The 17444-nt window shown below is 38.1% G+C and overlaps 1 protein-coding gene across 2 annotated transcripts; it reads right to left on the bottom strand.

Moving 5' to 3' along the window:
* Nucleotides 1-390: 390 nt before the first annotated feature.
* On the bottom strand, nucleotides 391-16952 carry map1aa (microtubule-associated protein 1Aa). Of its 2 annotated transcripts, XM_053617247.1 has the most exons (6): nucleotides 16572-16952; nucleotides 10902-10984; nucleotides 10678-10818; nucleotides 3526-10531; nucleotides 3189-3421; nucleotides 391-2885 (listed from the first exon to the last, which is right to left on the bottom strand). In XM_053617247.1, exons 4-6 carry the CDS (start codon nucleotides 10379-10381, stop codon nucleotides 2730-2732), a joined length of 7245 nt encoding a protein of 2414 aa, XP_053473222.1. In that variant the 5' UTR covers nucleotides 10382-10531; nucleotides 10678-10818; nucleotides 10902-10984; nucleotides 16572-16952; the 3' UTR covers nucleotides 391-2729. The 2 variants fall into 2 exon arrangements, with proteins under 2 accessions (XP_053473222.1, XP_053473223.1); XM_053617248.1 differs by lacking the exons at nucleotides 10902-10984; nucleotides 16572-16952 and having other exon boundaries at nucleotides 10749-10796.
* Between the last annotated feature and the right edge of the window lie 492 nt (nucleotides 16953-17444).

A 17444-nucleotide genomic window follows, 5' to 3' on the forward strand; every position in this document is an offset into this window, starting at 1 on the left:
CCCTTTTACAACAAATCTGTAAATATTCTACATTTAGAGAAATTTCAAAGAAAGATACAGAATATTACACATAAAATAAAAGACCAAAAGAGAAACAGAGCAAAAGTAACTTTGAAAAGAAGACAAATAAATTTACTGGGAAAAAAAAAAGCACACAGTATGTTGTTTTAAACACGGCACAGAGCTAAATGAGAGCGCAGTCGAGATATATGTGCCATTGAGACATTTAGCATTTAAATATATATCTTTAAAATAGTACTGTATTTAATATCATTATTAACTAGAACATACACGGTCAAATTTAAGATCACATGCAGAAACTAGCCAGGAAAGCAGGATTTTGAAGATCTCTTACTGTTAAGATGTGGATAATTAAAAATGTAACTAAAGGAGGGTTTTGTTATTTTTTTTGCACAGCACATTGATGAGTTCTGTTTTGTGTATCTTACTGTTTTGTTCATTAATTTCTTTGTTTACTCACGGAAAAATGGACATTTCACTTTAATACCTTGAATATAAAATACGATCAGTGATCTGGTCACATGATCTGGCAGTCAGGTACACGATAGCATTGTGTTTGCTTAACATTTATTGTCTTTGTACATTGAACCAATTAGTTTAAGTCCATGTTGACAGTCTGTTAGCGAGGAAGCGTCCTCTTAGCACTTAAATATAACCAGCAGCTAAAAGGTTACAATTGGTTGTAAACATTAACCAAATACATTTTCAGAAAACAGCTGGCCACGCTCCACTGTACTATCCAGTAAACCAATAATTTATCTATTTAAAAATAATAATAATAAAAAAAATAATAATAAAACAATGCATAATTGGCTCTTGCAAATTAACCAGGCTCACTGATTACTTTCAACTTATAATAAAAATTATTTTCCAAGGCATTTCACTTAATACACAGACAGGCGAATTTACCTGGTATTTTTAATGTTTTTTTTTTTTTATGTGTATATAATGAGTAAAAATGATAATATGTTGAATTGCATCCCAGTTATTTTAACTGCTTGAGACAGACCTTTAACACACTTAAACCTTTAACACATATCTTCAAAATATGTTCATCGGCCATTTTTAATTTCTTCTACTGACTCTCATTATTACACATGCAAACAATTCATAAATCGTTAATTTTATCAAGAAAATGGAATCCTCTACTTCCACTCAACATGAAGCTATATTTTTTAACTTAACTTAAAACACTTGTATAAAAATTAAAAAAAAAAAAAAAAAAAAAGCAAGCCTAAATGCTTTTGGATCTAGACATACAGAGATTTTAAAATATTTAAATAACTATTTGGCTGAGGTGTAATGTAGGGGCAATATTTTATAAGGTTAAGACAAAGTAATGAAGATATGTATAAATAAATCATTATTCTAATAACAAAAATTGTTTTATCCCTAGTGGAGGCCACAGTATGCTTATTAATATCCCAAACTAAATGCAATCCTGGACCTATTTTAAATCCTGGGAAAATATGCCAGTTATTCCTAGTCATTAATTCCACCCACACTTGTGCAGCAAACATGTAACCTTATCCAAGTTTATACCATCCACACCCTCTTCAGCATACCATAGACTACAATGCTCCTACAATTCAACATTCACAGTCTTTTTCTATTACTAGTTCCTTTGGCTTAGACTCATTCTTTTCCCACCTCTGTCAACTTTTCTATATTTACAAAGCATTAAATAAAATAAAACAAAATAAATCATTATAAAGTGCTGATACATTTCATGAGATTAATCTGCGAGTTGGAAATGTAATAATAATTACAGGTCTATTTTTTAAATTTATTATAAATTATGATCAACTGTGACAGCATACACCGCATACAGCACAAAAATGAATGTTCATCAGTAAACGTTGACTTAATCCTACGCCTAATCCTAATTCTTCACTTTTACATTAAGATAGAGAATAACATCAGCTCAAACTTGTCTCATATATTATGCAATTCCATCATGGTTTGTGAGGTTTGTCCTCTCGATCTGATTAAAGGTTTTGAGGCAGACACATTAAACATGTTTACAATTGAACAGTTTTTACACTGTAATACGTCGGCGCGTTGTGGTGCTATTCGTTAGAAAACCCTTAGTCGTTTCGTTGTTTGTTTTCTGACCATGGCAACAGAATAAACATGATCATGATGCCAGTAAATATTCTGCAAACTGTAAGTATAGATTCCAGCATGTAGGTAGCTTCTGAAGAATTGATTACTTGATTAATACATGATTTCCTGTGTAGTATGTATGTATGTATGAGCGAGAGAACAGACAGCATATATGTAGGTTGCGTGCAGAAGAATGATATATGCATAAATTATATGAGAATAAAATGGGAGAAACTCCAAATGAGCTCTAAATGACCTGTGTGCGCCTTGGTAAATAAAACTGATCAAAAGATGGTTTTAATCTTATTGTAACTGCATCATTCAACAACAATGAAAATTGTAACAAATAATAATAATAATTAATAAATAAATAAATAATGTAAATATTAAAGGCACATCCTCCTAAAGTTTTTCTGGATAATACCATGCTCGTTCAGGTTAAGGAATGTTGCGAGAGCCATAACCGTTTTTGGAGAGATAGTGGCTACTGAATGACTTTGCACAATGTTCTGAAAGGGAATTTGTTACACTGAAGAAATGACAAATAAGGCGATAAAGGATCATTTAAGTGTAAAAGTGTGAACCTGGGAGCCATATCAGACTTAGAACTCAATCTTACAAGCAGGGAATGACTCATCCTGCATCACAACTGTGCTGCTGCTGGCCAGCACCATGATATTCAGCTCCTGTTGCTTCTCATGGGTCTGTTGGTACCACTCCCTCATCACTTCTGTGTCATGGGTAGGGATCAACGTCACCTAAAGCAGAGCAGAGGTACACATTTAAGCATTATCAGCTGGTGGTAGATTGAAGTTAATTTATTCCTGTATAATTTATTATCATCCAAGAACCAAGATGAATTAGCATTATTTGTCATGCATGTTTTTCTCAAATGAGATTAACTTACACATATTAAAACAACATATTCAACGGTCATGTAGCTATTTAAAAGATAGATTTTGTAATATGTTCCTCACTGTCGTTACTATGTTAGCATTAGGTGCTAATTTGTTGGTGGCCTTTACAAATTGACACTTGTGAAGATGTATGAGAAGTTCTACCTGTAGATTAGACCCCCACTGTGCTTTTCCCTCCAGCAGTGCATCCAGGACAACACGGCTAGGCTCTCCACTGCTGGAGTCATTCCCACTCACTACATAATAGGCAGAGCGCACACGTTTGAAGAACTCCTGCTCGACATTTTTAGCACTGCAGTGGTTTGGAATGTAGGCCAAGTCCACAAAGATTGGAGAGCCAGAGGGTGCAGCAGAACTGGATTTTGCAGTGTTTGATCCTGTTGAAAACAAGTGCATGAACAGTGACAAATCATACTTCACTCTTTAAAATTTTGCTGAATATTTAACTGCAGGTAAATGTCTAATATATCCAAATACATGCCTGAAACTGTTTTAATTCCATTGACAAGGCCCTTGCCTGTGTTGTGACTTGACTTGGACAGATCATCCTCTAAGTCCTTCTTCTTCAGAGAAGTGGTACGAGGAGAGGAATCCTTTGATGGAGACCTCTTACGAATGGCATCGGCTTTCCTAGCCGGTGACCTTGACTTACTTGCTTTGCGAAGGCTCTTTGTTTTTGGGTCTTTCTTTAAAGGTTTGTCAGTAAGGCTGGAGAGAGCATCTGGGTCTACCATGCAGACATCAGGACGAGGTGGGCAAGGGGCTGGATCCATTATCGGTGTAGGCAGTGGATCATGACTTTTCTCTGACCGGGATGAGAAGTGCTTTCCACCATAGGCTCCAGATGATTTGTCCACAGGGAGATAATCTGCATCCTCATCAGATTCTGCATTGGCTTCTGCTGTGATGGAGGGACACTCCTCTGTTCCTGGTGGGACATCAGAATCTGTCTGTGAGGGGAGAGATTCACTGACAGAGGTTGGAGGTGTGTCCTCCCCAGCTAGGCCAGTACCTGCAGCCATGGCTCCAGAAAGGCGCTGTGATTCACTGTCCTCTCTGTAGGAACCGTGCTGGGGCTGGTTGTGGGTTCGTTTCTTGCCTGATGGCTGCTGCTGATCTGCGTCCTGGCTTCTTTGTTCCTCATCTTCCTCATCACTGGACAGCTGGCAAATGCTTGGATTGATAAATGATGGGGAAGTGTCTCCCTTTCTCTGTTTGTACTCAGAGGAAGAGTAACCTGGGGAAGAGGAGAAGGAGCTGGCACCCATATATTTTTCAGAAGGATGATCTAAGTTATCATGCCTGTTTGGATCTTCTTTATAGTAGGAGGATGGGAAAGACTGCTCTGCAGATGAAAGGGAAAGAGGACGAGGTGGATGCTCAGGCTCCCTTTCCTCTTCTTCCTCATACTCATCCTCATGACGATAATGAGGTGGTGATTCTCCTGGGTAGACACCTCTTTGCTGCTGCATCTCCCATTCAAATGGGTTCCTTATTTTGCAGGCTTCAAATTGCTCACTTTTCACTTCAGTTTTTGATAGGCTATATGTGACTCTGCTGGTGTCAGCAAAGGCCTCTGGTGCTGCCATTGTGACCTCTGCAGGACCATTTGCAGTATCTGGTTTTGTAGTCTGTGGTACTGAAGAAGTGTACGTAAGCACATCGGGAAATGTGCCTACCTTACTGGCAGAAAACAGTTTTTCAGTCTCAGAAAAAGGATCATCTTTCTTGTCTGCTTCAGCTGTAAATGGAGATCTTTGATAGTGTAGGTTGACCCGTTCAGACTCACAAATGTCTTCTTCCTCCTCACTACTCTCAGTGTCTTCATAATATTGTTTCTCGAGTAAATCAGAACAAGGTGTTGAGGAAGCACCAAACATATCTTTTTTCATAGTGTCTTTCTCAGCAGGCTGGGAAGGGAGATTGTAAGGTCCGGTAGCACCATATTCAGCTTGCAAACCTGTATCTGCCTTCCATTCTGGCTTGTAAAAGCATGCACCCTGGTGGCCCTTGTCCAAAGCACCACTTGCAGAGCTGGCAAGTTCTTCTCTTTTATCCACTGAAGAGGTAAGTGGATGAGAAGGTAGGGACTTGATCTCCTCGAAAGGTGATAATGGTGAAAACCTTGCTAGGCTGGACATGGACTCAGCTGTGGTGGTAGCAGGAGTCATCTTCTCTGACACCTCCAAATACTCATCTTTAACCAGCCCACCAGAACTGGAGAATGGTGAATCTATTACAGGTGAGTGCTCATCTTTAAAGGGTGAATACTCATATCCAACACTGGCAGGAGTTCCTAGCTCATCTCCAAACTGGCGACTAGTGGAGAGAGAGGCAGATGCAGAGGAAGAGTGACTGTAGGAGGAAGAGGAGGAGTATGCTGTGGCTGATGTCGTTGTATAACTGAAGCCTGGTGAGACAGAGTCTCCAGATTTTTTTGCTAAAATATCTGGTGTTTTTTGCTTTTCAAACTCAAGGTCTTTGTCATCATGGTAATATTTGTCTTCACTTGGTTTTGTGGACAGAGGTAAGAAAGACTGACCATAGCTATCATCTTTGTTGTCTAAATGACTGGATGGGATAGACTTTTTCACTTCACCATAAGAATATCCATATCCAGAATATTCTGTCATTTGGCTACCAGAGAGTGGTGATGATGCTTCCTTTTTACCCATTTCAAAAGGTTGCTCTGCATGGTTTTGACTCTTTGTCGGTTCAAAAGGAGTAGGAATGGGGGGTGTGCCATAGGTGACAGAGCCAAAACTATAGTCTTGTGAGGTGTCCTTCTTTTCCTCTTTGAATTCGGGTGGCACTATGCTGGTGGCACCACATAACGAGCTTAATTCTTTTGTTGGTCCGTCTTTAGCATCTTTTTCTATGGCATTGTCACTGACACGTCTCCTGTAAACATCATCATCATCATCTTCTTCATCAGTATCTTCTTCATCATCGTCATCGTCATCATCATCCTCTCCATGTGCTAACATCTTCATGTCTAATGCACTGTCTCTTGTCACCTCACTGAAAGACTGAGCTGAATAAGAAGTGTTGCTTTTTGCAGCCAAATAGCCAGAAGTGTCAATGTCATCTTGAGAATCACTTGATGGGGTATTATCTACTTCTGTCTTGCCGCTAACAGTAGACTTATCAAATTGAACAGAAAATAGGTCTCTTTCTGGTGAGAATGACTGTGATGATTTCTTGGCCTCTGGTTTAACGTCAGTTAATATGTCTGTAGACTTTTCATCTAAAATGTGTCCAGCGTTCGATTCCATGCATGTTTTGGTTTCACTGTATGATGATGATGATGCATCCTTTAGGTGAGATTTCTCAAAATCTGGCATCTTTGTAGTTTCCATGAAGGTATATATGGAATCTTTTTTCTCTGTTTCCTTGAGGGTGTCATTACGATCATCAGACTTATCAGTGCAGTCTTTCGGTAAATTAGGAGAGTATGAATCCACTGAACTAGATTTACTGTCATATACATCAGAATATGTAAAACTCTTCCCTACATAAGGTGTATCCTGCCTTATTTCTCTCATATGGTCTTCTTTAAGATCCTTTTCAGACTGAGGGAAGGAGTACAAGTTGAACTGTACACTTTTATCGCCATTTTTGGAGGTCACTGTGGCGTCATCTGTCTCTGAGGATGACACATCTTTTTTGCTGTAGGCTGCGGACACTGAATCAAACTTGTCCTGAGGTGCTTTTATGCTTGAGTAAGTGCATTCTTCATCGTCACTCTCTTCCTCCTCTTCAGAGCTCAGCATCTGGGATTTGTGTTCTTTCTCCAAGTAGGTGATGTCTTGTGGTTTATCTTTCTTATCTGCTTCCTCTTTCTCATTTTTAATGAGCTTTTCCTCTTTTAAAGCTTGTGGCTCACAAGTGTCATCTTCATCAAGGAATGTACTCTCCCTCTCTTCTTTGTATTTTGTTTTAATGCAGGTCAGAAACTCTCCCTTTCCAAAATATTCTTCTTCTACTACTACTTCCTCTTCATCAACATCAGCTTCTTCTTCAGCTGAATCATCAAATGTTGCCCTTGTGCTAGAGAAACCACCTTTGAATAGGTCACTTTCATCCTCCATTAGCTTAACAGTCTTTTTGTTTGCATCACTGTCTACAACTGTTTCATGTTTAGATAACAATTGAACGTCATATGTGTCCTTGTCCATTCTGTCCTCTTTCTCCATGATTAAAGACTTTGGTGCCTTTTCCTCGGTAGGCGAATAGCCAATGCTAGTAGGGCCTGACTGTGTAGGTGAGGCCATTCTCATTGTGCTATCGTCTGGACTTACGCATCTCTCTGATGGTTCTGAAGCACCACTCAGCTCTGGCGTGCTGGAGACACAGGGTGCAAAAGAAGGTGCTTTCCCAGCACTTTCTGTTTTGGGCTCAGCTGGAGAAAGGACTTTTTCATCCTTTTCTTGTGAGACAGAAGGTGTTCCAGTTGAGGAAAGAGGTACCACTGAAGAGGGGCATTTATCAAGCTGTTCCTTCACTGTGGCAGATGCGTAACTTTCATGGAGTTTTCCAAGAGGCATGTCAACATTGGGTGTCTGGTCGTCTTCCTCTTCTTCATCCTCATCATCATCTTCATGTGGTTGAGTGGTGGTCTTTCCAGTAGTTTCCATCTCTGGAATGGTGGGTTGGTACTCTTCTGATGGAGGTGACTTGAAACATTTGTCTTCTTCTAAAGATGATGTTGGGGAGATTGTGCCAGCTGAATGCAGGTATTCTTTTCCTTCTGTACGACTGGATGATTGCGTACTGTTCACATTGTCAAGGAGTAAAGAGTTTTTTCCTAGTTCCTCAGTTGGAGGTGCTGTCACAGATGCAATAGACTGATCTTCAGTAACCGATGCTGCAAAAGAGGATAATTTATCATACTCCGTAATGGAGGTTGCTGACGATATATGTTCTTCCTCAGCCAATGGTGCTGCAATGATATTCGTGGAATATGTAGATAAAGGTGGCTCTTGGCCAACACTGCTCATCTTTGCTGTTAAATCAGGTGCAATAGATATGATTGGGGGTTTTATGTCTTTCATGCCATGGAAGAAAGAGTCGGGTTGATCAGGGACAGAGACATCATCATAGCGGAGATGAGGGACCCTGTCCTCCGTCTCTTCATGGATCTCCTCATCAGAAATGGTCTGTTCAGTCTCTGAATATCCAGGGATGGTTTCATCTTGGATGAACGAGATGTGTTCAGTGGCAGCAGCAGCAACAGCAGGTTTGATCATTTTAGTGTCAATTTGTTTGGTGTCCCAATCTTTACTAATATTTTCTTTTTTTGCCTCCTCTGTCTTATATTTCAACTCTTCCTCATGAAGTACATCCTCTGCTTCCTCCAGCTCAGCTTTTTCAATAACATCCTCTTCCTCCTCACTGTCACTCTTTTTATGTTTCTTTTCAAGATTTTCATTCGTCTTTATGTCCAGGCATTTTTTGTCATCTGTCTTCCCTGTGAGATCTGAAGTTTTAGTTACTTTGGTCTCAGAGTTGTATTCTTCCTCATAATCATCTTCTGTAGCAGCACCTTCATCCTCAAATTTGTCTGCTGTTTTTGTAAGGGATTTGTTTGTCTTTTCTCCATACATGTGTTTTTCCTCATGAGGGGATTCAGTCTCATTGTCAGTAGTGGGTATTCCTTCATCTGGAGACAAAATATGTGTGACTGTTGTGTCAGGAAAAGTTGCAGATTCAAGATTTGAAAGCACTTTGTTTTCTGCAAGCTCAGAAAGTTCTTCTTGTCTCAGTGCTTCAAAGTCCTTGGTAAGATCTTCTGGGGAGGAGACCAGGGATCTGTCATTTTCCTGTATCTCTTTTGAAACTTTCTGCACAGCAGGTCTGTTCTCTCGCTCTTTGATTGCTTTTGTTTTTTCTGTCTTTGGTTTGGTTTGAACCTTTGCTTTGTTAAGAGTCTTTTTGACTTCAGGGGTGAAGGGTTTTAAGTCAGGCTTGGTGATCTTCCTTAATTCTGGCTTACTTGAATCTGTCTTCTTTTCTTCCTTAATTTTGGATTCCTTATTGTCATCTTTCTTGACAGATTCTTGCTTTTTTATTTCTTTCTTTTCTTTCTTTATCTGTTTCTTTTCTTTATCCTTCTTTTCCTCCATTTTAGATGTCTTGACATGTTTCTTAGGAGATTTCTCTCTTAACAACTTCTTTTTCTCTTGCTTTGCTGTATCAGCGGTATCTGCACTGGCTTTCACAGGTTTAGGAGGTTTAACACTCTCTTGCAATTTTTTTGGCTTCTTTTCCAGTTTAGTCTCTTTTACTGAGTCGCTTTTTGATTCAATGTCCTCATTTGCTTCTTTCTTGCTTGCTTTAGTAGTGGCAAGTATTTTGGGTGAAGACTTGAGGCTTTCCTTGCTATCAGTCCTTGGCTTAAGTTTTGTTTGTTTCATCACTGAAGGGGGCCCTCCAGATGATATGTCTTTTTGAGTAGCAACTGGATAACGCAAGAAGTCAAGATGCCTTAGCTTTTCCAGTCCCTCAAAAATTTTGTTCTGTGGTGCATTTCCAGGAAACAATACCCTCACTATCCTGTCGGTAATGCTGGCTGGAACCCATACAACAAGGGCCGTTACTGATGTAAGGTACGGAACAGAAATTTCTCCCTCTTTTCCATTGGCCAATGTGATGCCAGTCTTAGCCTTACTGTTACCTGCCCACTTCTGCATGAAAAATTGCATTTCTTTACTGTCCTTGACTGGATTTAGAATGTACATATCTAATTTGCCAACACCCAATTTGTGAAAAAGGGTGACCGGCTCGATTGTGTTGCTAACAACTCGATACAGGGGCTCAGGTTTGATACCCAGTTTGTTGAGGTACTGCAACGTAAGAGATGCCTCCTCAATGCTCCTTTTAACTTTCAAAGTTGATTCTGACATCTTTAGCTTGTCTGGAACGTTGAAGAAAACCACACCAAGCTCAGGTGAAATCTGGTTTTTCATCCATTCTCCATAGGCATTTGAGCCTTGAGAATGGTCCTCTTCTTGCTCTGCAATTTTTCTCCTCAATAGTCCGTTTATCCCAGGGAGATTGTCAGCTCCAATGTGGGTAAGCAGAACAGAATCTATCCGATCCAAGTGTCGCACCAGTTTCCAGAAGCAAGACTTTTGGTCTGAACCACCATCAATCAAAATGTTAAAGCCATTGACTGCAAACAGGGCTGAGTCACCTCTGCCTCCAGGAAAGATGTAGCAGCATGGCTTGGATAACTTCAGGAATCCCCCTGAGCTGGGTGGCTCCAGGAGCTCAAATGGGGAAGCAATATCCACAGTCTCAGAGACGTAATCTGTAAACTCTGTAACACCCTCCATCTCAGGCAGCACAGGATCAGGGTTAAATCTGTAGTCCAGCACGATCTGCTCCTGGTCGAGCCCTAGGGAGCTCCAGGCCCCCTCTCCTTCACAACACACAGTCAGACACGCTTGCTCACCTAGACCTGACTGGCTCAGGAAGTTCTTGATCTGAAAAGAGGGGAAACAGAAAAAGTAAAATCCATTACAATTTGATTTCTTCTCTGTATTTTTCAATATGTAGCATGTGTGCTGGGTGTCTTGATTAAATAATCCTTACTGAATTAACAGTTTCTGGCAGCACAGTAAATGCTTACTCTTTGACTTGTGATGACGTCAGAGAAATTCTTCCAGTCAAACACGCCACCTTTCAAGATGATGTCACTACCTTGTTCAGTGCTCTGACCGCTTAGGACCAATAACTTGTGTTTAGCTGAGTCACAGAGGAGTGTTCTGATCTAGATGAGAGAAAAAATATATTATGTATCTGAGATGTAAGATGAGTCAGGTTGTAATGTTTTTTTATATAAATCACCATTACCTCTACAGCGATATTGTCCACAGATGGATTCACTAATACAATTGTCTCAAGGACATCACTCTTGTATTGCAGAATTCTTTGTCCTGCAAAAGGAGAAGGAAAACACGGGTGGGGGTGGGGGTGGGGGCGGGTATATAATAATAAATAAGAATGGTAAAAATGCTTAAAAAAGCAAGAAGGCATTGTCATACATGATTGTTCCTGAATATATAATTAAGCCTGAAGGAGGTAGTATATATACTGGACAGGTAAAATTTCACTTTTAAAATTGAATAAGATAAAATGCAAGAGATATATATTATTATTATTATTATTATTATTATTATTATTATTATTATTATTGTGTCATTTTATTCTGGAAGATGCAATTATAAAATTTCCAAGGCTTCACTAATCTCAGGAAAGCAAATAAAAACAACATTGCATAGCTCCTGTAAGCCTTTCTACTGGCTGTTGCCATGGGGATGGTGAGCTAGCGGCTGCCGCCGTTACACTGACCCAGTCTTGGAGCCGTCCGACGCATTGCAGCATTTCTGTGAGAGGGAGTGAAAAAGCCCTCACATCTAATGCATATAAAAAGGTGTGGCATCTCAACAGCTCAGTGGCCTCACGCAGAGGCTTCCAGGTGGAACGTCATAATATATTAAGCATGAACCTCTCACTGGCTGTGTAAAAGCTACAGAAGAATGATAGCTTGTTCCATAGGGTGTTCATTGCAGTGGAGGAGGGGCAAGTGAGTTGGTATTTAATAACATAAATAGGAGTAGTGGGGCTTTCCTTATTCTCTTCCCAGCTTAACACGCATGCATGCAATGAGCTTTCATAGTATATATATCTGTACAATGTAAGACTTACTCCAGAGATAAGATAAGAATTAAAAATCAGACTGTAAAGAATGAGCCTTTAATTGACCTTTTATATATATATATAAACCCTTGTGTTCTGTTCTGGTCAAAATTACCTGTTTCAAATGTTACTTAAAGTGGAACCATACTAAAACCATAATGTGCTTGGTTCATTTTCTCTACTGAACATGAAAAAAGATGATTTTTCTTTTTGGTGATTCTGCTATAACCCCTTCATTTTTATATACAGGTTACAGGTTGTATACAGGTTATGTTCAGGTCTTTTTTTTTTTACCCAAAAATAAAACAGACTGCAAAAAGTGGTGAAATATCAGTTGACACTAACGGCTTTTTATAGAAATAAAATAAAAAGGTGAATTCACTAAAATGTCCTTTACTGTGGTTACTTTGAGCCCCTCTCATTATATCTTATAGAATATTTTATTAATCTGAAATAAGACAGCCAAACACGATATTCTGTGTGGAGCCATTGTGCTGTGACAATATGACCTTCAAATGTGCTTCCAGAAGGAAAACCGAGAATGGATAATGGAATGAACAACAAAAAGAGACAGGAAAGTCCCCAGTGACATTGCACATTTAGATAGACAGGGCCTTAAGCCAACAAAGTCACACTGCAGCTGAACAGGAACCAATAATACAACAGAGGATTTAGAATGAAAAGAGGAGTTAAGTACAATATCTGCACAAAGGAGTATTTAACATCTTTGTTACTTTAAATATGACTGGCCTGAAAACACAGATTTAAAATTCAGTGATGCTGACAATGTGAGCAAAAGGCTCCACAGCATGAGGTTCCTCTCTTCTGCACTCCTTCCCTGTAGTCATACTGCACTGGAACTCACCGTTAACTCAGCGCTTGGGTCATTTCAAATTAAATATGAACACTGTATTTAAATAGAGAAAAAAAAAGATATTTGGGCCTTTAGAAGAGTTCATCCAAAAATCCTTGTTGTTTGTTGGAGTAAAGCTGGTGTAAAGACCATTACACTAGAATTAGGCATATATTGTTTCATTAAGAATTATTAAACTTTATTTAATTCAAAATGAATTCTTTGCCAGCTGAGATTGTGGTATGCCTACCAAATGGGATCAAGGCTAAATTCATCAGAATGTTTTTAGATTACATGCCAAGAAAGATCAAATCCAAGAAGACAGTGCTGTTTGGTGATTGACTGTCAACAAGAGGCAACTTGAGATGTCTGACAGTTACTGTCAATCCAAAATGAAATCAGAGAGGCCACAGTTGTGCTGTAAGCTTGCCACTGCTTTATTTAAATGTCGTCTCTGAATTTGTCAGTGTTAAAAATTTAGACATCAATTAACACTCAATTAACTAACAAAATTCAGAGCTCTTTCTCCAAGCCCAGTCAAGACCACACAGTAATAAATAATAAAAATCATAATAGATATTAAGGGTAATAAGGGTAATTATCTGTGTCAAGACAAAATAACTTGTTTTGGAAAGGCGTTACTTGTGTAGCTGTGAAAGGATTAAGCTACAAAATCTGTCTCACCTAAGTAAAGTATAGTTTAGTGTAGTGCAGCAAAGTATAGTATAGAATATTATAGTATAGCATAGTATAGAATAGTATAGTATAGTAAAGTATAGTAAAGTATAGTATAGAATAGTATAGTAAAGTATAGCATAGTATAGTATGGTAGAGTAAAATATAGTATAGTATAGAATAGCATAGTAAAGTATAGTATTGTATAGTATAGCATAGTATAGTATAGTAGAGTAAAGTATAATATAGTATAGTATAGTAAACTATAGTATAGAATATTATAGTAAAGTATATTATAGTAGAGTAAAATATAGTATAGTATAGAATAGTATAGTATAGTTTATCATAGTATAGAATAGTATAGTATAGTAAAGTATAGTATAGAATAGTATAGTAAAGTATATTGTAGTAGAGTAAGATATAGTATAGTATAGAATAGTATAGTATAGTAAAGTATATTATAGTAGAGTAAGATATAGTATAGTATAGTAAACTATAGTATTGTATAGTATAGAACAGTATAGTATAGCAAAGTATAGCATAGTATAGTAGAGTAGAGTAAAATATAGTATAGTATAGAATAGTAAAGTATAGTATAGTAAAGTATAGTATAGAATAGTATAGTATAAATGTGAAGAAAGTTTTATGTGTCTTTTTTTTTTTTTTAAGTGGATGTAAGATATTTCCCATTTGGACAGTGACAAAAATCACACTGACTATGAGTTTTATTAATAAAATACTAATTTAGTATTATATATGCATAACATACATATTACATTACTATACAGCTCCTGATATATATGAAATACTTTCTATTTAGGTTCATTTGAGGATCACTAAATCTACAATTAGGTGTATTTACTAATTTTCCCAAATCAGGGAATTAATATTGAATGCTCGAAAACTAATAAATAATGTAAGTTAGTGATTTACATCATATTCTGACACAACAGCCTACAGCTAATATCAGTATATGAATAATTAATAATAAAAAAAAGAAGTTATGCTTTAAAGAATAGACAATTTAAGGAATTTGTGCAACTTCTGTCATCCTAACTGCTGAACATAAGATTTTATATTTTATATTTGATAAAAATGTAAAAATAATACATAAAACATGAGCGCTGCAATCTTAGAGAAGCTTTTCTTCTTCTATTTTTTAAAGGCATTGTCGTTGCCAAATTTTTGTATCACGCTAAATGATAAAGCTTTGCTTTGACTATTGTAATGTTAGCTTTTGTATGTTAACAAACAAAGGTATGAATTCAATTTTGAGAGTTTCTCTTATTTTAAGTGTGATGAGTAATTCATTGCAATCATTAAACACCCTATATGACATTTCTGTTGATTTTTTTTTAAAACGTGAGTTGTTGCTATGATGGCACTTGGAAAGTCCCTGAATAGAACAGACTTAAGCTGCATTAAACGCAATGATCTCTCTTAATGCCTGATATTACATTATGACAAGGCCCTTTTATATCAATTCATCTGCTTCCTGTCCATCACCACAACCCTTCCATTAATGGAGTTATGAGAGAGAGAGAGAGAGAGAGAGAGAGAGAGAGAGAGAGCAAAATGGATAGAAGAGATGAAAGAGGAAGAGAACAACAAGGAGAAAGTGTGTGTATCCCAGGTAATCTACGCTTGATGATTTAGTATGCAGTACAATCTTCTGCTTTTAATCCTGTTAAGCTTTTTAAATCACATCAATAAAATCAATAAAATTCTGTCCACTATTCAGGAGCCATCCTCTGTATCTCTTGAAAACCACGGTAATCAGTTTATGTCAATTGAAAGGCCTGTACTTTATGGTACGGTTGTGGGGTGAAGAACCCTTATTAAAAAAAGGACAGAGGGTCGGTAATGCTTCTGGTCATTTTTATTTTTAGAACAGTGCAGTGATTATATAGTGATTATATAGTGAACAAATACGAACTGTTAATTGATATTCAGCTAGTGGTCCTTTAAAACATGATAAATAACTACAGAGAACAAGTGACCTCAAGTACAAGAGGCACTAAGTAGCACATGACATAACTACCCTCAGGCCACTTTTGCATTGTCATACTGTCTGACAGATACTTTTCTTTGAACTCATATGCAGAGATGCAAAGGTTTGCTGTTTACAGGTTAAGATCTACAATACAGGTAAACAGAAGAGACGTTAAAATAAGACCATATGTGTGTCATTTTAACACCTATGATGTGAACACCTGCAGTATTAAATTAAGAGTGCTCATAATTAAGACGTTCAGTTCAGCAGACTTTCTCTGACACCGTGCATCTTACCCAGGTCAGCTGAACTAGAAAACACAGCAGTCCTCTTTAAAATCTTTTGAGAACCCTTAAAGACCATTCTGGAGGAAACCTTTATTTATGACCCATGATTATCAAAGGAACTCTTAAAGAACTGGGGTTTTTCCCCAACTAAGAGCGTATAGTTTCATCAGCTAAGAAGACATAATGCATATAATGGCTTCAGCCTAATAAACAGGCCATTACTGTAGTACATCTATGCCTCACAGTTATGTGTATAAAAATTTCATGCTCCAGTTGCAGATTTGCTGTGCATATTTGCATCCAAGATATATTTCAATAGACTGATTTGCATCGTATCTTTTTGTGGGCAGGATAAATAAGTAGGTCAGCTAAGCAATGCATAGCATAACTTGACGTTTCATAAACGACACCGATTAGGAGAGGAGCTTTCCTGTATTAACAGGTAGACAAGAGGCTACTGAGATTCTGCAACCTTCAGCTGATTCAAGGAGAACAATAACTCTGTGTTTACAACAACAACAACAACAACTATTCACGCCATTCAGTCATTAATATTAATTCATATCCAGATCATATATATATATATAAATCATTATCTAGGCCATGTTTTAAGCACTCTATTAAACAGTAGTGCTCAGTAATATAACCAGTCGTCCTTTCTCCTCTTCTCTACAAGCATTTCGTCCTTCCGATTACAATCTGCCTTTCCAAATTCACGCGCTGTCACTATAGCAACCGATTGACACCGTGACGTTCACCATATGCGACTAACTGATCTCTACTAAAACAGCAAAAATAAATAAATAAATAATCTCTCAAAAATAAACATATATGTGTATCTATGTATTGATGATCAAAAGAGAATCAGCGTCGACTAACAGCAGGTGTGAAGCTGGAGTACTACACTTCCCAGCCTCGGTAAACAAGTGATAGTAACAGGTTATTCAAGCGGTCTGATAAAAAAAAAAATGCAATTCGGTGCGTTGAAAATATATTAAAATAATAAACAGACTTACCGCTGATGATGCTGAGAAGCGCGCGCGTGTGTGTCTCGAGCCGAGCGCGCTCACAGACACACGAGCGTGCACGGGACAGGCAGTGGGCGGGGCTGGAGCGCGCGGGCACACAGAGGGGGTTTTGTTCAAAATCAGCAACTTAATGGCGCCGATGTTATGCGTTCCTCTAAATATCAAGTATGAACATAGAGGTATAGGAAACCTTTCCTGGATGTAGAGTCATTCTTGCATACTTGTACGCATACAATTTCATCGAGGTCGAATATGCGATTTAGAATTTGCATGTGGGCGGGGCTTGCGAGTCAGGACAAACAAACGATGCAAATATAGATTATTAGTCCTATATACTGTACACATGCATAACGAATACATATCACACCCTCAAAATCCTTCAGCTGACTACTTCAGTACAATTGCCTTGCACTTGACAGGGTTAGGGGTTCGAATCCTGCCTCTGCCTTGTGTGCGTGGAGTTTGCATGTTGTTCCAGTGCTTCGGGGGTTTCTTCCAGGTACTCTAGTTTCCTCCCCCTTCCCTAAAACATCTGTTGTAGGCTGATTGGCATTTCCAAATTGTCAGTGTGTGTGTGTGTGATTGTGCCCTGCCATAGGTTGACACCCTGTCCAGAGAGTTCCCAGTGCAGACTCCAGGCTCCCCCACAACCCTGGGTAGGATAAGCAGTATGGAAAATGAATGGATGTTGCTCCAAATTCAGTTACAGGAAACTATACATTTCCGTGTTGCTTACCTTTTTTTTTTTTTTTTTTTTTTTTTTTTTTTTTTTTAAAGTTGTATGTAGTGGATATGTAGTGCACCCTTAAAAGAGATTTAAGGTACATAATTGGTCCGTAATGACCTTTTTAGGTAATTAAA

Source organism: Ictalurus furcatus, chromosome 27 (assembly GCF_023375685.1).
Source record: "Ictalurus furcatus strain D&B chromosome 27, Billie_1.0, whole genome shotgun sequence".
Classification (NCBI taxonomy): domain Eukaryota; kingdom Metazoa; phylum Chordata; class Actinopteri; order Siluriformes; family Ictaluridae; genus Ictalurus; species Ictalurus furcatus.

Bases quoted from the DNA above. Each gene is read 5' to 3' on its own strand.
- map1aa (XM_053617247.1), bottom strand. From the start codon at position 10,381: ATGGAGGGTGTTACAGAGTTTACAGATTACGTCTCTGAGACTGTGGAT. The intron at 3,422-3,525 runs GCATGTATTTGG...TGTTTTCAACAG, and splicing joins TGGAATTAAAACAGTTTCAG to GATCAAACACTGCAAAATCC. The intron at 2,886-3,188 runs GTAGAACTTCTC...GCTCTGCTTTAG, and splicing joins AGTGGGGGTCTAATCTACAG to GTGACGTTGATCCCTACCCA.